The sequence below is a fragment of the Diadema setosum genome, chromosome 11 (genome assembly GCF_964275005.1).
Source record: "Diadema setosum chromosome 11, eeDiaSeto1, whole genome shotgun sequence".
Lineage (NCBI taxonomy): Eukaryota > Metazoa > Echinodermata > Echinoidea > Diadematoida > Diadematidae > Diadema > Diadema setosum.
The window spans coordinates 2,204,512-2,228,580 of record NC_092695.1 but is presented as its reverse complement, the minus strand read 5'-3'; the positions used below and the strand labels follow the sequence as shown (position 1 = coordinate 2,228,580).

General features: G+C 40.0%; 2 protein-coding genes and 1 long non-coding RNA gene across 3 annotated transcripts; all 3 read left to right on the top strand.

Annotated features, from left to right (window-relative positions):
- The first annotated feature begins 4,679 nt into the window (after window positions 1-4,679).
- On the top strand, window positions 4,680-5,753 carry LOC140234599 (uncharacterized). Its single transcript, XM_072314627.1, has 2 exons — window positions 4,680-4,849; window positions 5,347-5,753. The coding sequence occupies exons 1-2, from the start codon at window positions 4,801-4,803 to the stop codon at window positions 5,670-5,672; spliced, it is 375 nt and encodes a 124-aa protein (XP_072170728.1). The 5' UTR covers window positions 4,680-4,800; the 3' UTR covers window positions 5,673-5,753.
- Window positions 5,754-15,999: 10,246 nt separating this feature from the next.
- On the top strand, window positions 16,000-17,551 carry LOC140234701 (uncharacterized). Its single transcript, XR_011901644.1, has 3 exons — window positions 16,000-16,060; window positions 16,295-16,341; window positions 17,444-17,551. It is a non-coding gene; the product is annotated as an uncharacterized lncRNA (long non-coding RNA).
- Window positions 17,552-17,666: 115 nt separating this feature from the next.
- Window positions 17,667-19,525, top strand: LOC140234925 (uncharacterized). Its single transcript, XM_072314964.1, has 4 exons — window positions 17,667-17,705; window positions 17,956-18,079; window positions 18,529-18,717; window positions 19,218-19,525. Exons 1-4 carry the CDS (start codon window positions 17,667-17,669, stop codon window positions 19,523-19,525), a joined length of 660 nt encoding a protein of 219 aa, XP_072171065.1.
- The last annotated feature ends 4,544 nt before the right edge of the window (window positions 19,526-24,069 follow it).

Genomic DNA, 24,069 nt, shown 5'->3' with positions numbered 1-24,069 from the left:
GTAATCAGGAGGGTGTGTCATCAACGCTTGTCAGCACCGACAACTGTCGGCACTGACCATTTTCAGCAAAATCCTTGGTTTTGATTGGCTGAGATGCTCTGGTCACTGACTGTTACTATGGTGATTCAAGTTGTCAGCGCCGACAAACGTTGATGAAACACCCCCCAGGACAGGCCCCGGTGTCAAGAGGGTGTGTGGCAGATATTGTTCATATTAAACACAGAGACTCCGCAAAGTGAGCCTGTACTTTGAAGCAATTAGATCTATGGCTATTCAAACACAAAGAACTAGATAATTACAGAATATTGCTAATTTTGACAACGGAACGACAGCCAACAGCGTGGGAGATGGTAATTCGTGACATCACTACCCTTATAAAAAGAGAGAGACAAAAATTAACATTCTGTAGTCTTGTCTATGTCATGATACAATGTAGTTTGCTCGTGGAGAGGTAGAAAACCTAATACGACGTATGGATCACCGTTCAAAATCTAAGGTTGGTAATATCTGACACTGAGTTACTGTAAAAGACAACCCTTTTATATTTATACACAGTATGCTTGAGTCTGACGTGCAACCTGCCATGGATTCCCGCCCGGCCTCGCCGCATGGACGCCAAACAGCCGTATACCTCGCAGGAGAACTGCTTCTTAAAAGCATGCGAGATTCCTTGGAGATAGAACAGTACAAGGAACGGCTCGGGGTAAGTAATCTTGTAGATCTCCATGCATATAATTATAAGAAGGAGTCTCAAATACACCATCTAACTCTCTAGATCCAACGAGATGGTTTTTATTTACATGTGAATAAAAACCTTCTTGTTGGATCTACTGTATGTACAGATGGCGTATTTGAGTAAGACTCCTCATAATAATAACATTCGAAGTGCAACACGAGGAAAATTCCAAGATATACAAATAATAGTGTATATATACATGATAGGCCTATATAGTGTGCGTGTGTGTGTGTGTACGAGTGACTTCATAATGAATGACATAAAATAAACTTAAACTTTTAATTCAATTTCGCATGGAAAAATAACTTCATCTACCAAAATCAATCCCAACCAAACTCTCGGAGAATTTTATGAACCTGGTTTCCATTATGTTAGTCTGGATCTAACGTAATAGTCGGCCAAGCAAAATGCAACTTTTTTTAATTGTTAACAGCTACTCTCTTTACCATACGATACAAATGATAAACTGCAGTTCGCCATTTGCAGTATATCTTATCTTATGTAGGTATTATTGCCTTTTTCCATATTATTAGGATCTGAGCGGCAAACTACACCTTGCTGAGAGGCGACTTTTCATGGCAGAACACGAGGCAGGCGCTCTAAACGCTCTTGCCAAAATGGCTTGTGACTCTTTAAGAAGAGCCGAACGAGCAGAAGAGAGATTCGGACTTGCCGAGGAGAGAGCGAGACTTGCCGAGGCAGAGGCGAGTCAGGCGGTGGAGCGAGAGAGACTTGCCGAAGCCAGGGCGAGTCGGGAGGAGCTACGAGCGAGGCTTGCCGAGACTGAGGCGGGTCAGGCGGTGGAGCGAGAGAGACTTGCCGAAGACAGGGCAAGTCAGGCCGAGGAAAGGACGAGATTCGCCGAGGCTGAGGCGAGTCAGGCGTCGGAGCGAGAGAGACTTGCCGAAGCCAGGGCGAGTCGCGAGGAGCTACGAGCGAGATTCGCTGAGGCTGAGGCGAGTCAGGCTGAGAAAATGGCGAGACTTGCCGAAGCCAGGGCGAGTGGCGAGGAGCTACGAGCGAGATTTGCCGAGGCTGAGGCGAGTCAGGCGGTGGAGCGAGAGAGACTTGCCGAAGACAGGGCGAGTCGCGAGGAGCTACGAGCGAGATTCGCCGAGGCTGAGGCGAGTCAGGCGGAGAAAAGGGCGAGATTCGCCGAAGCCAAGGCTAGTCAAGCCGAGGAGAAGGCGAGACTTGCCGAGGCGGGGGCAAGTCGAGCTGAAGAAGGGAGGAAGATCGCCGAGGAAGATGTTCGAGCTGCCGAAGAGAGAGCTTGGCAGAAGGGTAAGCAGGCAATGGAGGCAGAGGAGAAGATTCGACAACTCCAAGACAAGATGCAGACCTTAGAGACGGAACTGGCTGAAGCCAGGAGGCAAATAAACCTGGCCTCTCACCGTGCACAGGTAAGGTCTTTGATATTTAGCCAGTGTGATACCATTTTTAGTTTCCTTTTAAATACTGTCTTGATACTGAATAGCGAACTTAATGCGTCTTTGTGGCTAGTGTCTCTTAAGACTACAGATCAGTTTACGTTGCTGTCCTACTTTGATGTGCCTTGCTCTTGATTATTTAATTTAATGCCAGAACTATGATAATGATGTGCATCAATTTATTCTAATCTAATTCTATTCATTTAGGGTCACGAGTCTCGTGGTTTCGTGGACGCTTCTGCTCTGCCTAAATGGTGAGAAACATATTCTATTTTTGTAATGATTCTTTGCACATCTTCGACCCTATCTTATTCTAACTTTCATTTGCTCGAATACAAACTAAATATTATGTCCTATTTTTGTATTTATCTATTAGTGTATCTCTCTATCTATTAGTGTATGTTTTTCCAATATCTGAAGGCGTTCATCGCCCCCCCTTTTTTTCTATCTATTGATACATACATAATAATTTTCTTTTTCTCCATCACGACTAAATTTTTTTTTTTTTTTTTTTTTTTTTTTACAGACAAGCATGCCAAGACTATTTTGTACAGTTGCAGAAAATGGTTCTAGAGAGATTAAACAGCACAAACATTTATTTTTGAAAACAATTCATCAAAATTTTGAGCAATCAAAACTTATTTCTGTATCTGTAAACACATTTCTTAAACAATCAGGTCATCTCAAACCCCTCAAACATCTCAGTCCAGCACCCTCCTTAACTCTTCGTCCACCTCCTCCTCCACCTCCTCCTCGTCTACATCCTCACCAAGTCCCCCTGGTTTCCCCATCGTCTGGCGGTTCCATACATCAAAGACCGAATCCTCTCTGTAAGGACACACACACACACACACACACACACACACACACACACCTTGAACATTTCTGTCGATGAATAGTTATTAAATGAGAATCAGCATACGCTTCAATAATCTTATTTTTTTTTTCAAACTGTTTCATGTGAGGCATCAGTCAAACATTACGCCGACTAAACGGAAATGAACAAACTCTACGATACGACCACACACTAGCAACTACAGATTGAGAAAGGTTGAAAGTGTTTATACACACACGAATGCAATGCTTATGATGAGTTGTCTTTCGACAATAAGTGTTTAATTATTACAGTCAACATCAGTCTTTCTAGTAGTATACGATCAATGACGATGTCGACGTATACATAGTAAACAATACTTCGTACCTGGATATTAAGAAATGAATTGCAAATTACCGAAACATTTCATAACCTTCGTTCAAATGGTAATAAAGCAGAACTATAGAATCTTCGAAGAAAATCCGAAATTAACGACTGAATACAAAAAGTAGCCTACGTTTTCTCCTTGTTTTCTTTAGATCTCCTTCTGGACCATCTCTGCAAGGTGCAGTAAGTGGAGCCGTTGCCAGGGGCAACGGTGCTACATCATCATCATCCTTACCTTCGACATACGTGTGGGACCTGGCCGATCTGAAGCCATTCACCGCCTCGGGCGGTCCGACCATCTTGGGGAGCGGGTGCTACGGCACCGTGTACCTACATCGCCACCGCTCCTCCGGCACACCCATCGCCGTGAAGACCATGATCCTACCCGACTGTCCTCGGGCAATGAAGGCCAAGGTAACCAGCACTCCCTTCAGTGTTATAAGTTTTTGGCGAAATCTTGAAAAAAAAAAGTTGATATACACATTTACTATGCAGGAACAGCACATACAAATAAACACATTGCTCAATAAAAGTTTGCGAATATAAATAAATAAATAAATAAATAAATAAATAAATAAATAAATAAAAGGTTACGAATTCAGAAAGATAGTACATGCATCTTAATGGCAAAATCCTTTAAAGTGTGACAGACTTAGATTCTTTGTGCGACATTATGGTAATAAGTTTGCTAATTGTCGTCCTTGTATATCAGGTGCAGAAGATCGCTAAGGAAGCCTCTCTGCTGGACTTGTTCGGTCGAGAGGAGTTCTTTCCCCAGTATCTTGGCTGCCTCGAGGTCAGGGTGGGATGTGTGGGTCTGGCGATGGAGTTTGTTGGTAAATAAACCTTTGCATGTTCTTACTCTCTTAATGCATATGTGTACTTATATACCAAACAGTTCCGGGTTTATTATTGTCATTTTTGGCCGTCTAGTCTATGTCCGTTCACTCATCTTCTCGCTGAGCCTTTACTTTATCAGCCACTCATCCCTCCATTCATTCATTCATTCATTCATCCCTCCATTCACTCCAAAAATAGTTTTTAATTCCTTTTGTGTACAAATATTCATGAAATTTGGAGTTAATGAATATAAAATTGATTCTCCTTGTCTGAGTCTTGTCTTACACTTGTTTTAGTTGTACTGGTGGCATTTATGACAGCAATTCCCCCGTATTAAAGACGAGAAAAAAATGGTTGGTAATTGCTGCAATCAACAAGCAGTGTAAAACATATTTTTGTTCGTGGGGCCGCCAACTTTTTCTTATTCATTGCTGTACCTTGTCTGTTATACAGGAGACCCCAAGACCGGCAAGACGTTTACCGTCGGGAAGGCAATTGCTGGTCATGTGCCAGCAGTTCATCATGCCGATTGGCTACAGATTGCCCTTGATCTGGCATGTGGAGTTCAGGTCATTCATAATAAGGGATACTTAATGAATGACCTGAAGGGAGACAACGCCTTGCTCTACATGCCACCCACAGGTTAGTCACGTTTCTTTCTTCTTCTTCTTCTTTTTTCATTTTCTTTTTCTTTTTTCCAGAGTAGAACAAGTTTTATTCGGTCATTTATTCGTAGATGTGACCATAGAAATTATTTTCCGACAGAGAGATCGTTAAGCAATACCATCATTACTGCCATCATTATTCTTAAAATTGGTTCGAAACAGAAAATTGCAAAACTTTGGAATGCTCTTCAGTCTGCAAAAAAGAAGAAGAAGAAAGTAATAATAAATAAATAAATAAATAAAATAAATAAATAAAAATAAGTGGAGGTGTGTAAACTTTTGAAACTTCTGTATCTGCCGAATTGCTTTGCTTGGAAAATTCACAACCTTTGCACGAATGAAGAGCAATGTAGAGGAAAGACGAAATGCTGTCTCTAATGTAGCTGGAAAAAAGTTTGATATCTGTTTGATCAGGCTTCAGACTTCACCGGGTGCTTGTGCCTTCTGAAGACAGTTCTTTCTGATTCTCCCCAGGTCATCGATGGCGGGCCAAGATCATCGACTTCGGTCTGGTAACCTCTAGGAGCGACCAGAACTTCACCCGATTCTGCGACCACGTGAAAGACAGGTACCGTCGAGGCGAGATCTATCGACACATCGCGCCAGAGGTTGCCCTCCACGACCAGCCCAAGAGCGTCCACAGCGACGTCTTCCAACTCGGCCGACTCTTGTGGGCCATGGGGATGTCCAGTGGCGACAAAGAACTGACCGACATCGGGGACGCCTGCCGGAGTTCCACGCCCGTCTATCGGCCTGCCATCGATGCTGTTGTCGACGAGCTGAGGATGATGATGAAGTAAGCCACACTGCAGTCCATGTAATGATTTTCAGACTTTGCTTTCAACCATTCTATAAACTGATGATAACAAATTATTAGAAGATTCTCGTGCTAGATATGATTATAAATAGAAATGTCCTCAGTTGTCGAGTGCGTTGATATGCAGTTGTAACGCAGCAAAGTTACAGAAATCCGGAAAAAAGTATGACTATAAACCATTTCATGTTCATTTGGTGACATTATCCAGATTTGAATCGGCGATTGAAATCATTAGTCTATTCTTACACAAGTTTGTGCATGATAAGGTAACCCAAGCTGACTCAAAGGTTTAAAGCCCAACTAGGCAAAACGAACCAAACACATCGACCAACAAACAAAAGAATAAAATGGACTCCATTCTTAAATATGCAAATATACTAAAAGTTTTATTTAAGCAAAGTTTGTAAATCATTTGTGGCTGCAGTGAAGAGGTAGGTACTTTGTATATATTTCTGCATTTTCTCCTAACATACTAATCCCGTTCTCAAACAGTTACTTACGAAAACCATGAATGCAAACGAAGGGAATGAAAACGGATTTATATCCAAAAAGCTCTTACAAGTGCTTAAACTGAGACATCTACAAACCTACTTGATGTCATCTGGAAATGTTCTTAATTTACCGGGGTTTAAATCGGGATCGCTCAATATAATTTGAAGAAATTATTTTGCATCTCAGTTATTCCAAAGAATAATAATAAAACCAAACCAAACCAACAAAAAGGTTTATTCTAATCAATGTTAAAAAATGACCTTAACATTTGAAAGCGTTTATCACAACCTCACTAGAAATTGGAGATGGAAAGATACAAGGTTGTCCATCACAGTGATAAGCGGGGCGGGGCTTGTCACAAATTCCTTCAGAAAGATTGCAAATTATGTCCTTGTATGATCATCAATTTGATAAGAATTCATTGTGATAATGCGGCTGCAGATGTGTATTCTGAATACGGGAGCCACACACCGTGGTATTGACTGACGATGTCAAATTATTGGAAGATTTTACTTCAAAAAATTATCAGTAATCGAATGCAGTGAACTGCAATTGGAATGCAGCTAATAAACAGGAATCCTGAAAGATATGACTGTCCATGACATGCTTATTTGGTGACATTTTCCAGACTGAATTGGAATCACCGATTATTTTTTTTTTTTTTGTCTACTCTGAAATTTCGTGCACGATAATGTAACACAAGCTGATTTTTTGAAAGTTGCTTCTTTACTGACCAACTATATAGAAAAAACGAAGATAATACATCAAGCAACAATCAAAAGAATCAAAGTCTATTTATGTGCAAATAACTCCAGTCAAGCAAAGGTTGTATATCATTTGTGGCTAGAGTGTATAGAGGTAAGTATTTTGTACATATTTTTTTCATTTTCTACTAGTAACTGTGAAATCCTGTCATTCTGTTGAGAAAAAAAAAAGTCAGAGGAAGAGACTGCAAGACATCCGAAAAGCTCTCAAAACGTTTGAATTGTCACGTCTGCAAACCTAGCTATGAGAGTTGAAATTCATCACAATGAGTATAAAACAGAATCGTCAAATATATGATTCGAAGAGATCATATTGTATCTCGTATATAGACGATTCAAAAGAATACTAACATGCATGGTGTGCATGAAACAATGCAATCAGGCTTGCCAACACTAGTTCTACTCATCTATGAATGCTCAAAATTAGCCTCAACATTGATGTTCACTTACAGTTGGAGATGGAAAGACACAAGGTTGTTGTCCATCACAGTGTTAAGTGGGACGGGGCTTGTCACAACACTGGTTTGCCTCCTCAAACAAATTACAAATCGTCAATTTGGGGAATAATGTCAATGTGGTAACGAGGCTGCCGATGTGTTCTCATTGGATACAAGATGAAAACATCATATAATATTTGGTGAAATGCATCAGTCCTTTGATAGAAAAAAAAATCACTGAAACTGTTCAGTCGTTAGGATAACAATTTTCTTTTTGCTTTTTGTTTTTTGACATTTTTTTTTTTTGTGTGTGCAGAGGTGTGAAATGTATATCGAAAACAACAAGGATGTTCTCTTTTTCCCAAAATTCAATGCAATTACTTACAATCATCCAGGGTGAAAGGCTGCGAAAAGGCTTTTCGATGTGCAGTATTACATTTGAGTAAAAACCAAAATGCATAACTTGCGTATCTCCAGTGAACAGGTAAGTAGATTGCATGTTTTGTTTTGTTTTGGTTTTTTTTTTCTCATTTTGCTATTAAAGCTACTAATTATTTCAAACTGAAGCAACTAATTAAAGTGCAAAGGGGTAGGAAAAAATACTGTGGAAAAGTGATGAAGTAATGCAAATCTAGATACTTGCCTCTTCATTTCCTCAAAGGTATGGCGGTGGGGCATGTTTATAAAGCTGGCGATTCTGCAAACACGGAAGTGTGGTGATTCACTTGATTGAATTAAAAGTGTCATAAAGTTTTTGGAGGTGCGCAGTCTCTGAACTTATTTGTGAGCTGCTTATTTAAAACATCTGCAGACAACATGGTATTAAGGGAGAAAGGTAAGGCAAAATAAAAGCCACATATTGATTTAGAAGTAAATCTATGTTCAATTTCACTGAAACTCAAACTGATGTCACCACTGAATTGGAGATGGAGAGATGCAAGGTTGTCCATCACAGTGACGAGCGAGGCGGGGCTTGTCACACAATTGGTTTGAATAATTCAGACCAATCACAAATAAGCTTCTTGGTTTAGTCTTTTTGGTAGTAACATTAAGCTGGCCGAAGAGCTCTTATCAAACAAGGTGATCGATTCTACCTAACATTATTGGCGAAGGGCAATTGATTTACTATGATCATTTTAATTTTCATTTATTTGAGCCGCTGAAATATGCTGTCAGTAAAGTACGAGTGATTATGTTTGAAGTAATCAGCACATTGAATATAATATTCGCGTATGGAGACTAAATCAGGGCTCTTTAACAGCCACGAATCTTCAGAGGAGCGAATTTCAACCATTTGAACTTTAAGTCTGAGGACACCAACAAGCTTTGCACAGTCTTTGGTCTGCAATATTACACTTCAAGCAAAGTCTGCCCAGCACTTGCACATTCACTGAACAATTATTGAATAATTGGTATAAATATTTGCATTTTTCGCAACTCTTACAAGTTCCTCTACTAAGAAAGAGGAATCTTTTGAAGCGCATCAATGTTTAATAACAAGCCGAGGTGCGATACATGATGTCCAGAGTAAATCCGCCAAAGTGTTTCCCCGTCTCGACTGGTAAACGGGATGCGCTCAAACGGGATCGCAGACAATACGAGATGGTTACAGAAAGGAAACTTGTGAAGATGACCAGAGGTTGCTGACAGCATCCACATCAAATGTGTTGATGGCAAAAATGCTACAAATGTGAGTGATTGTTTCTTTAAACTCAATTGGAGATGGAAAAATACGAGGTTGGCCATCACAGTGATAAGCGGGGCGGGGCTTATCACAAATCCAGTTGCCTCCCGCAGACCTAATACAATCTTATTTATATAGTTTAATCTAGTTGGCAAGATTTATCTCGTGACCAATATACTCGACCACGGATTCCCACTTATTAATAACACGCGCATGCACTTTCCGTGGCATTTTAGGACCTACGTTTGTTTGCATAAGGAACACTTCATTCATTCCCACCGTGATTGTTGGGGACCCGATGAAAGGCAATGGATTTATCTTTGTCGTTTGACAGGTCATTATACCGATTAATGTAGTTAACTCGACCTATGCAAATGCATCTTACTACTTGAATTCTAGTGTACATGCTTAATTACTGCTATGTCGGGCAAATCTCAGGCGAGCTTTCTAACTGCCGAGAATTCAAAACACTAATTCATTCAAATGGAATACGCAAAATTTGAATGACTTAGCAATGTTGCATATTCTCTCATTATTTTGTCCTTTGCGATGTTTATTATTGTGTTCCGTCACTGCAAGTTAACGACACCCTAGGCACATGATGGCCGCGTCTAGAAGATAATAGCAACTTGATCCAAAAAGGTCCATTTGTATGATATCATTATCTCTTAACTTGCCAACCTGATATTATGGGAACACTGGAACACCAGCAAACATCAGCGACCAATCAAATTACAGAAAAAAAAAAGAGAGAGAGAAGGAAAGAAGAAAGAAAGAAAAAAAAAAGAGAGAGAAGGAAAGAAGAAAGAAAGAAAAAAAAAAGGAAGGACTAATGACCAACATCTTGAAACGTATACTGTAGAAAAGAAGTAATGTTTTACATTGGGATCACTGCAGGTTTCTAGCCAGTCGTACCTGCTGGAATCATACGCCTGGATCAGCCGTTTGTACTCAAATACAACCGATTGATTTCTTTGCAGGTACCATAGGAACTTCAATCATCGTAGCTTAATAAAAAAATTCAAACCATACTTGCGAAACCTGCCCAAGAAAGTAGGTAGCATATGAAACAAAAAGCAACAAAACGCTACCCATATAACGTGAAACGTTAAACGGATCACTCTATGCTCTGTAATGAAAGTGAGACGCTGTCTTAAGTAGATGTCAAACTCCTCAAGATTATCTTTTTGTTTTGGTTTTGTTGGGGTTTTTTTCCGAGCTAGTAACGAGAGAAAGAGATTAGGAAGCTGCAGACATACGGTTGGCACTTGGCAGTGCAGTCTTGGACCCCCATTTCATAGGATAGCATCTTTTGCTAGAATACCAACTTCCCACAGCGACAGCCAATCAAGAAGCTGGATTCATGTCAATACTATGGCAATTGCCAGTCCAGCAAGAGTTGCTATCATATCAAATTTTCATGAAATAGGGCCTAGGAGGCAAATGTTTGATGGGTGCGGTGAGGTTTCTCCTGGGGTTGTGAACAGCGCCTGGAGTGACATACATCCCAATTCCGGAGGTGACAGTCCCTGTTGCAGTTATGGTGCAGACAAAGCAGGGAACCCGCAGGAAAGAACAAGAGGCTGCCGGCTGTTTGCGGCGTGCTCCTTTCTCTGCTGTTTGCTGACTTCATTTCCGTCATGGGACGTGCCATCGACAAATCTTTAACATATAACAGCTTTTGTCATGGACAGACTTTTTGAGGGCAGACTGTGCAGAGATATAATTCGGACCCATTCCAATTTTCCTGGACAGACTGAATTGTTGCATTCTGATTTCAGACAAAAGTGTGATATGCTAGGCATGTCATGACTATTGGCAATGCTGCACACTGGCACTGGTCCGGTGGTCCCTGACCAGTAAAATTTAGTGTCGGACCAGTAACTTTTTCAGGAATGGACCAGTAGAACATGGAAAGGCTGGGTACCTACTGGTCTGGCCTGTCTGTCAGACCAGTAGAAAAAAAAAAATAAAGGGTTAGTGTGCAGCCCTGCTATTGGCAAATACTAACTGTAGTTATTGAGAGTTAGGATATAACAAAGTCATTTTGCAGATCCCATCATGGTGAAAAACCTGAAATATCAAGGTAATTGTCATGGTGTCCTTGTTATGATGAGGTCTTCTATCATGTATTGGTCTGCACATCCTTCTGTGTGAAAGGTATGACCAAAGGATTATTGTAATGGTTACAACAAATGTCAACAGTGTAGCACTACAAATCTTGCATCCATTGAAGTCAAAGAATGGAAGTGGATCAATCAGCTCACAGCCAATGAAAATAACTGTTGCAAGTGAAACAACTGGCTAACATTCAGTGAAATATATTGTTTCATGTGGAACATTTAGACAACAGCCAGTAAGATTGGTTGTTGTATGTTGCACAGTCAGGCAACAGCCAATAGGATTGACTGTTTCATATGACACAGTCAGCAAACAGCCAATGAAATGTACATGTTCTTTTGCATGTGGTGCATGTGGCACTATTAGCCAATGAGATTGTTGCATATTGCACAGTAGACCAACAGCCAATGAGATGGGATTGTTGTATGTTGCACAGTCAGCCAATAGCCAATGAGATTGTTGCATGTTGCACAGTAGACCAACAGCCAATGAGATGGATTGTTGTATGTTGCGCAGTAAGCCAACAACCAATGAGATGAATTGTTGTATGTTGCACAGTAAGCCAACAACCAATGAGATGGATTGTTGTACGTTGCATAGTCAGCCAGCAGCCAATCAAATCACAGAGATTGTCACACTCCTCTGACAGTCCCACAGAGTTAAAGCACTATGTGTTCAATATTGTGTACCCTTACTCAGTTGCGTTACAAAGCTTATTATGATTAATGCACTGGAAATCCTCAAACATTGATTTGTTTGTAGGGCTTTACTTAACTGCCTTCTCATTGTGCCCAAATCTTTTGAATCCCATGTTCCATTATTGTGAGCATTGCTTTCAATTACTGCAAACATCTAGTTGTGAGTAGTTGTACATTTCAGACTGAAAACAAAATGAAAGTATTTTAGCACCATTGGATAGTCTCACTTTGTTCTCATTTAGTCAGAGCAGAGTTCGAATGCTTCTTCTATAACTTTTATTTTAAATTCATTTTTGTATTGTTACATATTGGCAAGAAAATTTTGATTGACAAAATTAAAAGAGAAAATGTATCTTGCAATATAATGACTGATGATCCTCTGTTTTTACTTTTGCCAGATTGTTTTTCAAAAGGTTATCAGGGGGTTTTTTTTTTCATAAAGCTGTACTTAAAGTTACGAACGACTTTAATAAGAAGAACTGGATCACGTTCTGATGTGCTATACTTATCAGAATTTCAATAATTCAGCACAAGAGCTGATCATCACTCCTTCTTTTGTCGTTAGTAACTTTAAGAACAACTTTATGAAACACCCTAGGACCTTTTTCTCTACTTCAAGGGTACAATTACAACACAGACCAGGTAACAAACACATCCAAATGTTATACTTGCCCATACTGTTGTTAAATTGTTAAAGTTTTGTTACTGACTTTGAGAATAATTCATTTCATTTCATATTATTTCCACAACTTTCACAACTCGAGTAATAAGAAAAAAGAACAATAAGAAACAACATGTCAATCATATATGCATTGCAGAGTGTACAAGAAGAAGCAAAGGCCATTGACCAATCAAGGCTTCTGTCCTAGTTAAAGGTAACAATTATGATTAAAAACACCAAGACGAAACAATACAAAACAGAATGGAACAAAACAGAACAAAAACCTATTATACAAGCATCAATATAAATAAGCTCTATTGAAGGAATGCACTATCGCATATACAATGTATATGATTTTACAATATATTTATGTATGTTTTCTGTTGAATGAAGACATAGAAACACATCTGCTGGAATATGCACAACCATAAAAATCAACTGTATTTGATAGAGAGAGGGTAATTGTGAAGCGAAGAATAGCTATGAATTTTGATGAGTTTGCAAACTGACCCATCAAACTCCCACCAGCCACTTGGTATACCAAGTGTTACCTTGGTAATAATAATTTATGACAAGTTGGGGTATTATAGACATGTAAATGTTATACACTCATGATAGATATAAACAACACTAATCTGGACTACTCTTAGCTCGTAGAGTCCCCTTTACAAAATATCATATGGAAAAGTGATTTTTAAAACGAGACGAAGCTACATGTAGTTGTTACTGATGTGATGTGTGAGTGTATGTGTTTGTGTTTTTCTTGAATGGGATATTTTACGGCTTTGAAGAGGGAGTGCATGAGATTCCTTGTGTTGACAATGACATGTCAATGACAATCGACTTTCCCGTTCCCATGGCTACGAATTGTGAGGTCATCCTTAGTGACTGCGCACTCATGCGCGTTGTGCGCAGTTTGACTGCTACCGTATAGTATACCTACATACACAGGAAAATTATGACGCGTGCGCAACATCAGCGCGTCTGAGTGCAGTTATACGCTACGCGCTAGCTAGCTATGGTGATAGACATGTATTGTAAACAAACAACTTTCTTTTCGTCCTGACATATTTATCGCAAGGTTCTCTGAACGATCTTGTGGTCGATTATTGTCACTTTGTCACGGAAATCGAGTGCTTTCGAATCTCAAACAGGTTAGTCTATGCTCTTTGAGTGCCCGATTGTATTCAGACAAAAGGTGGGCAAAAAAGAAATAAGAATATTTCAGTAATCCGACCTGAAAGGTTCATCATGCAACAGAACCGTCACACTGAAGACGGCAGAACACATAGGATAGTGCAGTGCGATAAAACATACACGTTCCAAAGACTCTAACACGTTAGTCACCAGTTTCTACAGTAGGCCTTTATAAAATCATTTTGATTTCAAGAATTGAAATACTTTAAATGTGGTTTATCTGTTGGGATTTGCAAAGATAACCATGAGAGTCTAACTTGGTTACATCGATGTAATAGAAAGAACGTCTATCGTTAACGTTAGTGTACGGTACTTTGATAGTGTAATTATGACAGGCCCCGGTGTCAACATGGTGTGTGGCAGATATTGTTCATATTAAACACAGAGACTCCGGAAAGTGAGCCTGTACTTTGAAGCAATTAGATCTTTGGCTATTCAAACACAAAGAACTAGATAATCACATAATATTGCTAATGTGTTGCTACATTATTTTGACAACAGTACGACAGCCAACAGCGTGGGAGATGGTAATTCGTGACATCACTACCCTTAAAAAAAGAGAGAGACAAAAATTAACATTCTGTAGTCTTATCTATGTCATGATAGTTTGCTCGTGGAGAGGTAGAAAACCTAATACGACGTATGGATCACCGTTCAAAATCTAAGGTTGGTAATATCTGACACTGAGTTACTGTAAAAGACAACCCTGTTATATTTATACACAGTATGCTTGAGTCTGACGTGCAACCTGCCATGGATTCCCGCCCGGCCTCGCCGCATGGACGCCAAACAGCCGTATACCTCGCAGGAGAACTGCTTCTTAAAAGCATGCGAGATTCCTTGGAGATAGAACAGTACAAGGAACGGCTTGGGGTAAGTAATCTTGTAGATCTCCATGCACATAATTATAAGAAGAAGGAGTCTCAAATACACCATCTAACTCTCTATATAGATCCAACGAGATGGTTTTTATTTACATGTGAATAAAAACCTTCTTGTTGGATCTACTGTATGTACAGATGGCGTATTTGAGTAAGACTCCTTATAATAATAACATTCGAAGTGCAACACGTGGAAAATTCCAAGATATTTATACAAATAATAGTGTATAGTATACATGTAGGCCTATATAGTGTGCGTGTGTGTGTGTGTATGAGTAACTTCATAATGAATGACATCAAAATAAACTTAAACTTTTAATTCAATTTCGCATGGAAAAATAACTTCATCTACCAAAATCAATCCCAACCAAACTCTCGGAGAATTTTATGAACCGGGTTTCCATTATGTTAATCTGGATCTAACGTAATAGTCGGCCAAGCAAAATGCAACTTTTTTTAATTGTTAACAGCTACTCTCTTTACCATACGATACAAATGATAAACTGCAGTTCGCCATTTGCAGTATATCTTATCTTATGTAGGTATTATTGCCTTTTTCCATATAGGATCTGAGCGGCAAACTACACCTTGCTGAGAGGCGACTTTTCATGGCAGAACACGAGGCAGGCGCTCTAAACGCTCTTGCCAAAATGGCTTGTGACTCTTTAAGAAGAGCCGAACGAGCAGAAGAGAGATTCGGACTTGCCGAGGAGAGAGCGAGACTTGCCGAGGCTGAGGCGAGTCAGGCGGTGGAGCGAGAGAGACTTGCCGAAGCCAGGGCGAGTCGGGAGGAGCTACGAGCGAGGCTTGCTGAGACTGAGGCGAGTCAGGCGGTGGAGCGAGAGAGACTTGCCGAAGACAGGGCAAGTCAGGCTGAGGAAAGGACGAGATTCGCCGAGGCCGAGGCGAGTCAGGCGTCGGAGCGAGAGAGACTTGCCGAAGCCAGGGCGAGTCGCGAGGAGCTACGAGCGAGATTGGCTGAGGCTGAGGCGAGTCAGGCTGAGAAAATGGCGAGACTTGCCGAAGCCAGGGCGAGTGGCGAGGAGCTACGAGCGAGATTTGCCGAGGCTGAGGCGAGTCAGGCGGCGGAGCGAGAGAGACTTGCCGAAGACAGGGCGAGTCGCGAGGAGCTACGAGCGAGATTCGCCGAGGCTGAGGCGAGTCAGGCGGAGAAAAGGGCGAGATTCGCCGAAGCCAAGGCTAGTCAAGCCGAGGAGAAGGCGAGACTTGCCGAGGCGGGGGCAAGTCGAGCTGAAGAAGGGAGGAAGATCGCCGAGGAAGATGTTCGAGCTGCCGAAGAGAGAGCTTGGCAGAAGGGTAAGCAGGCAATGGAGGCAGAGGAGAAGATTCGACAACTCCAAGACAAGATGCAGACCTTAGAGACGGAACTGGCTGAAGCCAGGAGGCAAATTAACCTGGCCTCTCACCGTGCACAGGTAAGGTCTTTGATATTTAGCCAGTGTGATACCATTTTTAGTTTCCTTTTAAATACTGTCTTGATACTGAATAGCGAACTTAATTCGTCTTTGTGGCTAGTGTCTCTTAAGACTACAGATCAGTTTACGTCGCTGTCCTACTTTGATGTGCCTTGCTCTTGATTATTTAATTTAATGCCAGAACTATGATAATAATGTGCATCAATTTATTCTAATCTAATTCTATTCATTTAGGGTCAAGAGTCTCGTGGTTTCGTGGACGCTTCTGCTCTGCCTAAATGGTGAGAAACATATTCTATTTTTGTAATGATTCTTTGCACATCTTCGACCCTATCTTATTCTAACTTTCATTTGCTCGAATACAAACTAAATATGTCCTATTTTTGTATTTATCTATTAGTGTATCTATCTATCTATTAGTGTATGTTTTCCCAATATCTGAAGGCGTTCATCGCCCCCCTTTTATTGATACATACATAATAATTTTCTTTTTCTCCATCACGACTAAATTTGTTTTAATTTTTTTTTTTTTTTTTTTTTTTTTTTGGTTACAGACAAGCATGCCAAGACTATTTTGTACAGTTGCAGAAAATGGTTCTAGAGAGATTAAACAGCACAAACATTTATTTTTGAAAACAATTCATCAAAATTTTGAGCAATCAAAACTTATTTCTGTATCTGTAAACACATTTCTTAAACTATCAGGTCATCTCAAACCCCTCAAACATCTCAGTCCAGCACCCTCCTTAACTCTTCGTCCACCTCCTCCTCCACCTCCTCCTCGTCTACATCCTCACCAAGTCCCCCTGGTTTCCCCATCGTCTGGCGGTTCCATACATCAAAGACCGAATCCTCTCTGTAAGGACACACAGACACACACACACACACACACACACACACACCTTGAACATTTCTGTCAATGAATAGTTATTAAATGAGAATCAGTATACGCTTCAATAATCTTAATTTTTTTTTTCAAACTGTTTCATATGAGGCATCAGTCAAACATTACGCCTACTAAACGGAAATGAACAAACTCTACGATACGACCACACACTAGCAACTACAGATTGAGAAAGGTTGAAAGTGTTTATACACACACGAATGCAATACTTATGATGAGTTGTCTTTCGACAATAAGTGTTTAATTATTACAGTCAACATCAGTCTTTCTAGCATTGTAGTATACGATCAATGACGATGTCGACGTATACATAGTAAACAATACTTAGTACCTGGAAAGAAATGAATTGCAAATTACCGAAACATTTCATAACCTTCGTTCAAATGGTAATAAAGCAGAACTATAGAATCTTCGAAGAAAATCCGAAATTAACGACTAAATACAAAAACTAGCCTACGTTTTCTCCTTGTTTTCTATAGATCTCCTTCTGAACCATCTCTGCATGTTGCAGTAAGTGGAGCCGTTGCCAGGGGCAACGGTGCTACATCATCATCATCCTTACCTTCGACATACGTGTGGGACCTGGCCGATCTGAAGCCATTCACCGCCTCGGGCGGTCCGACCATCTTGGGGAGCGGGTGCTACGGCACCGTGTACCTACATCGCCACCGCTCCTTCGGCACACCCATCGCCGTGAAGACCATGATCCTACCCGACTGTCCCCGGGCAATGAAGGCCAAGGTAACCAGCACTCACTTCAGTGTTATAAGTTTTTGTTGAAATCTTGAAAAAAAATACACGATATACACATTTACTATGCAGGAACAGCACATACAAATAAACACATTGCTCAATAAAAGTCGAAAAGGTTACGAATTCAGAAAGATAGTACATGCATCTTAATGGCAAAATCCTTTAAAGTGTGACAGACTTAGATTCTCTATGCGACATTATGGTAATAAGTTTGCTAATTGTCGTCCTTGTATATCAGGTGCAGAAGATCGCTAAGGAAGCCTCTCTGCTGGACTTGTTCGGTCGAGAGGAGTTCTTTCCCCAGTATCTTGGCTGCCTCGAGGTCAGGGTGGGATGTGTGGGTCTGGCGATGGAGTTTGTTGGTAAATAAACCTTTGCAGGTTCTTACTCTCTTAATGCATATGTGTACTTATATACCAAACAGTTCCGGGTTTATTATTGTCATTTTTGGCCGTTCACTCATACTTCTCGCTGAGTCTTTACTCTATCATCCACTCATCCCTCCATTCATTCATTCATTCATTTATTCATCCCTCCATTCACTCCAAAAATAGTTTTTAATTTCTTTTGTGTACAAATATTCATGAAATTTGGAGTTAATGAATATGAAATTTATTCTCCTTGTCTGAGTCTTGTCTTACACTTGTTTTAGTTGTACTGGTGGCATTTATGACAGCAATTCCCCCGTATTAAAGACGAGAAAAAAAAATGGCTGGTAATTGCTGCAATCAACAAGCAGTGTAAAACATATTTTTGTTCATGGGGCCGCCAACTTTTTCTTATTCATTGCTGTACCTTGTCTGTTATACAGGAGACCCCAAAACCGGCAAGACGTTTACCGTCGGGAAGGCAATTGCTGGTCATGTGCCAGCAGTTCATCATGCCGATTGGCTACAGATTGCCCTTGATCTGGCATGTGGAGTTCAGGTCATTCATAATAAGGGATACTTAATGAATGACCTGAAGGGAGACAACGCCTTGCTCTACATGCCACCCACAGGTTAGTCACCTTTCTTTCTTCTTCTTCTTCTTCTTCTTTTTTCATTTTCTTTTTTTTTTTCCAGAGTAGAACAAGTTTTATTCGGTCATTTATTCGTAGATGTGACCATAGAAATTATTTTCCGACAGAGAGATCGTTAAGCAATACTATTATTACTGCCATCATTATTCTTAAAATTGGTTCGAAACAGAAAATTGCAAAACTTTGGAATGCTCTTCAGTCTGCAAAAAAAGAAGAAGAAAGTAAGAATAAATAAATAAATAGAAAAAATAAATAAATAAAAATAAGTGGAGGCGTGTAATCTTTTCAAACTTCTGTATCTGCCGAATTGCTTCGCTTGGAAAATTCACAACCTTTGCACGAATGAAGAGCAATGTAGAGGAAAGACGAAATGCTGTCTCTAATGTAGCTGGAAAAAAGTTTGATATGTGTTTGATCAGGCTTCAGACTTCACCGGGTGCTTGTGCCTTCTGAAGACAGTTCTTTCTGATTCTCCCCAGGTCATCGATGGCGGGCCAAGATCATCGACTTCGGTCTGGTAACCTCTAGGAGCGACCAGAACTTCACCCGATTCTGCGACCACGTGAAAGACAGGTACCGTCGAGGCGAGATCTATCGACACATCGCGCCAGAGGTTGCCCTCCACGACCAGCCCAAGAGCGTCCACAGCGACGTCTTCCAACTCGGCCGACTCTTGTGGGCCATGGGGATGTCCAGTGGCGACAAAGAACTGACCGACATCGGGGACCCTGCCGGAGTTCCACGCCCGTCTATCGGCCTGCCATCGATGCTGTTGTCGACGAGCTGAGGATGATGATGAAGTAAGCCACACTGCAGTCCATGTAATGATTTTCAGACTTTGCTTTCAACCATTCTATAAACTGATGATAACAAATTATTAGAAGATTCTTGTGCTAAATATGATTATAAACAGAAATGTCCTCAGTTGTCGAGTGCGTTGATATGCAGTTGTAACGCAGCAAAGTTACAGAAATCCGAAAGAGTATGACTATAAACCATTTCATGTTCATTTGGTGACATTATCCAGATTTGAATCGGCGACTGAAATCATTAGTCTATTCTTACACAAGTTTGTGCATGATAAGGTAACCCAAGCTGACTCAAAGGTTTAAAGCCCAACTAGGCAAAACGAACCAAACACATCGACCAACAAACAAAAGAATAAAATGGACTCCATTCTTAAATATGCAAATGAGTTTCATTTAAGCAAAGTTTGTAAATCATTTGTGGCTGCAGTGAAGAGGTAGGTACTTTGTATATATTTCTGCATTTTCTCCTAACATACTAATCCCGTTCTCAAACAGTTACTTACGAAAACCATGAATGCAAGCGAAGGGAATGAAAACGGATTATATCCAAAAAGCTCTTACAAGCGCTTAAACTGAGACATCTACAAACCTACTTGATGTCATCTGGAAATGATCTTAGTTTACCGGGGTTTAAATCGGGATCGCTCAATATAATTTGAAGAAATTATTTTGCATCTCAATTATTCCAAAGAATAATAATAAATGACAGGAATAACTTAATGCAGTCACGCAAACCAACAAAAAGGTTTATTCTAATCAATGTTCAAAAATGATCTTAACATTTTGAGAGCGTTTATCACAACCTCACTAGCAATTGGATATGGAAAGATACAAGGTTGTCCATCACAGTGATAAGCGGGGCGGGGCTTGTCACACATTCCTCCAGAAAGATTGCAAATTATGTCCTTGTATGATCATCAATTTGATAAGAATTCATTGTGATAATGTGGCTGCAGATGTGTATTCTGAATACGGGAGCCACACACCGTGGTATTGACTGACGATGTTAAATTATTGGAAGATTTTACTTCAAAAAATTATCAGTAATCGAATGCAGTGAACTGCAATTGGAATGCAGCTAATAAACAGGAATCCGGAAAGATATGACTGTCCATGACATGCTTATTTGGTGACATTTTCCAGACTGAATTGGAATCACCGATTAAATTTTTTTGTCTACTCTGAAATTTCGTGCACGATAATGTAACACAAGCTGATTTTTTGAAAGTTGCTTCTTTACTGGCCAACTATATAGACAAAACGAAGCAAATACATCAACCAGCAATCGAAAGAATCAAAGTCTATTTATGTGCAAATAACTCCAGTCAAGCAAAGGTTGTATATCATTTGTGGCTAGAGTGTATAGAGGTAAGTATTTTGTACATATTTTTTTCATTTTCTACTAGTAACTGTGAAATCCTGTCATTCTGTTGAGAAAAAAAAAGTCAGAGGAAGAGACTGCAAGACATCCGAAAAGCTCTCAAAACGTTTGAATTGTCACGTCTGCAAACCTAGCTATGAGAGTTGAAATTCATCACAATGAGTATAAAACAGAATCGTCAAATATATGATTCGAAGAGATCATATCTCGTATATAGACGATTCAAAAGAATACTAACATGCATGGTGTGCATGAAACAATGCAATCAGGCTTGCCAACACTAGTTCTACTCATCTATGAATGCTCAAAATTAGCCTCAACATTGGTGTTCACTTACAGTTGGAGATGGAAAGACACAAGGTTGTTGTCCATCACAGTGTTAAGCGGGACGGGGCTTGTCACAACACTGGTTTGCCTCCTCAAACAAATTACAAATCGTCAATTTGGGGAATAATGTCAATGTGGTAACGAGGCTGCCGATGTGTTCTCATTGGATACAAGATGAAAACATCATATAATATTTGGTGAAATGCATCAGTCCTTTGATAGAAAAAAAAAATCACTGAAACTGTTCAGTCGTTAGGATAACAATTTTCTTTTTGCTTTTTGTTTTTTGACATTTTTTTTTTGTGTGTGTGTGCAGAGGTGTGAAATGTACCCTATCGAAAACAACAAGGATGTTCTCTTTTTCCCAAAATTCAATGCAATTACTTACAATCATCCAGGGTGAAAGGCTGCGAAAAGGCTTTTCGATGTGCAGTATTACATTTGAGTAAAAACCAAAATGCATAACTTGCGTATCTCCAGTGAACAGGTAAGTAGATTGCATGTTTTGTTTTGTTTTGGGTTTTTTTTTGTTGTTCTCATTTTGCTATTAAAGCTACTAATTATTTCAAACTGAAGCAACTAATTAAAGTGCAAAGGGGTAGGAAAAAATACTGTGGAAAAGTGATGAAGTAATGCAAATCTAGATACTTGCCTCTTCATTTCCTCAAAGGTATGGCGGTGGGGCATGTTTATAAAGCTGGCGATTCTGCAAACACGGAAGTGTGGTGATTCACTTGATTGAATTAAAAGTGTCATAAAGTTTTTGGAGGTGCGCAGTCTCTGAACTTATTTGTGAGCTGCTTATTTAAAACATCTGCAGACAACATGGTATTAAGGGAGAAAGGTAAGGCAAAATAAAAGCCACATATTGATTTAGAAGTAAATCTATGTTCAATTTCACTGAAACTCAAACTGATGTCACCACTGAATTGGAGATGGAGAGATGCAAGGTTGTCCATCACAGTGACGAGCGAGGCGGGGCTTGTCACACAATTGGTTTGAATAATTCAGACCAATCACAAATAAGCTTCTTGGTTTAGTCTTTTTGGTAGTAACATTAAGCTGGCCGAAGAGCTCTTATCAAACAAGGTGATCGATTCTACCTAGCATTATTGGCGAAGGGCAATTGATTTACTATGATCATTTTAATTTTCATTTATTTGAGCCGCTGAAATATGCTGTTAGTAAAGTACGAGTGATTATGTTTGAAGTAATCAGCACATTGAATATAATATTCGCGTATGGAGACTAAATCAGGGCTCTTTAACAGTCACGAATCTTCAGAGGAGCGAATTTCAACCATTTGAACTTTAAGTCTGAGGACACCAACAAGCTTTGCACAGTCTTTGGTCTGCAATATTACACTTCAGGCAAAGTCTGCCCAGCACTTGCACATTCACTGAACAATTATTGAATAATTGGTATAAATATTTGCATTTTTCGCAACTCTTACAAGTTCCTCTACTAAGAAAGAGGAATCTTTTGAAGCGCATCAATGTTTAATAACAAGCCGAGGTGCGATACATGATGTCCAGAGTAAATCCGCCAAAGTGTTTCCCCGTCTCGACTGGTAAACGGGATGCGCTCAAACGGGATCGCAGACAATACGAGATGGTTACAGAAAGGAAACTTGTGAAGATGACCAGAGGTTGCTGACAGCATCCACATCAAATGTGTTGATGGCAAAAATGCTACAAATGTGAGTGATTGTTTCTTTAAACTCAATTGGAGATGGAAAAATACGAGGTTGGCCATCACAGTGATAAGCGGGGTGGGGCTTATCACAAATCGAGTTGCCTCCCGCAGACGTAATACAATCTTATTTATATAGTTTAATCTAGTTGGCAAGATTTATCTCGTGACCAATATACTCGACCACGGATTCCCAGTTATTAATAACACGCGCATGCACTTTCCGTGGCATTTTAGGACCTACGTTTGTTTGCATAAGGAACACTTCATTCATTCCCACCGTGATTGTTGGGGACCCGATGAAAGGCAATGGATTTATCTTTGTCGTTTGACAGGTCATTATACCGATTAATGTAGTTAACTCGACCTATGCAAATGCATCTTACTACTTGAATTCTAGTGTACATGCTTAATTGCTGCTATGTCGGGCAAATCTCAGGCGAGCTTTCTAACTGCCGAGAATTCAAAACACTAATTCATTCAAATGGAATACGCAAAATTTGAATGAGTTAGCAATGTTGCATATTCTCTCATTATTTTGTCCTTTGCGATGTTTATTATTGTGTTCCGTCACTGCAAGTTAACGACACCCTAGGCACATGATGGCCGCGTCTAGAAGATAATAGCAACTTGATCCAAAAAGGTCCATTTGTATGATATCATTATCTCTTAACTTGCCAACCTGATATTATGGGAACACTGGAACACCAGCAAACATCAGCGACCAATCAAATTACAGAAAAAAAAAAAGAGAGAGAGAGAAGGAAAGAAGAAAGAAAGAAAAAAAAAGAGAGAGAAGGAAAGAAGAAAGAAAGAAAAAAAAGGAAGGACTAATGACCAACATCTTGAAACGTATACTGTAGAAAAGAAGTAATGTTTTACATTGGGATCACTGCAGGTTTCTAGCCAGTCGTACCTGCTGGAATCATACGCCTGGATCAGCCGTTTGTACTCAAATACAACCGATTGATTTCTTTGCAGGTACCATAGGAACTTCAATCATCGTAGCTTAATAAAAAAATTCAAACCATACTTGCGAAACCTGCCCAAGAAAGTAGGTAGCATATGAAACAAAAAGCAACAAAACGCTACCCATATAACGTGAAACGTGAAACGGATCAC

Excerpts from the sequence above, each read along its gene's own strand:
- LOC140234925 (XM_072314964.1), top strand. The coding sequence starts at position 17,667 with ATGATCCTACCCGACTGTCCCCGGGCAATGAAGGCCAAG. Across the intron at positions 18,080-18,528 it reads TCTGGCGATGGAGTTTGTTG|GAGACCCCAAAACCGGCAAG; the intron begins GTAAATAAACCT and ends TCTGTTATACAG. Across the intron at positions 18,718-19,217 it reads GCTCTACATGCCACCCACAG|GTCATCGATGGCGGGCCAAG; the intron begins GTTAGTCACCTT and ends GATTCTCCCCAG.
- LOC140234599 (XM_072314627.1), top strand. The coding sequence starts at position 4,801 with ATGAATGACCTGAAGGGAGACAACGCCTTGCTCTACATGCCACCCACA. Across the intron at positions 4,850-5,346 it reads GCTCTACATGCCACCCACAG|GTCATCGATGGCGGGCCAAG; the intron begins GTTAGTCACGTT and ends GATTCTCCCCAG.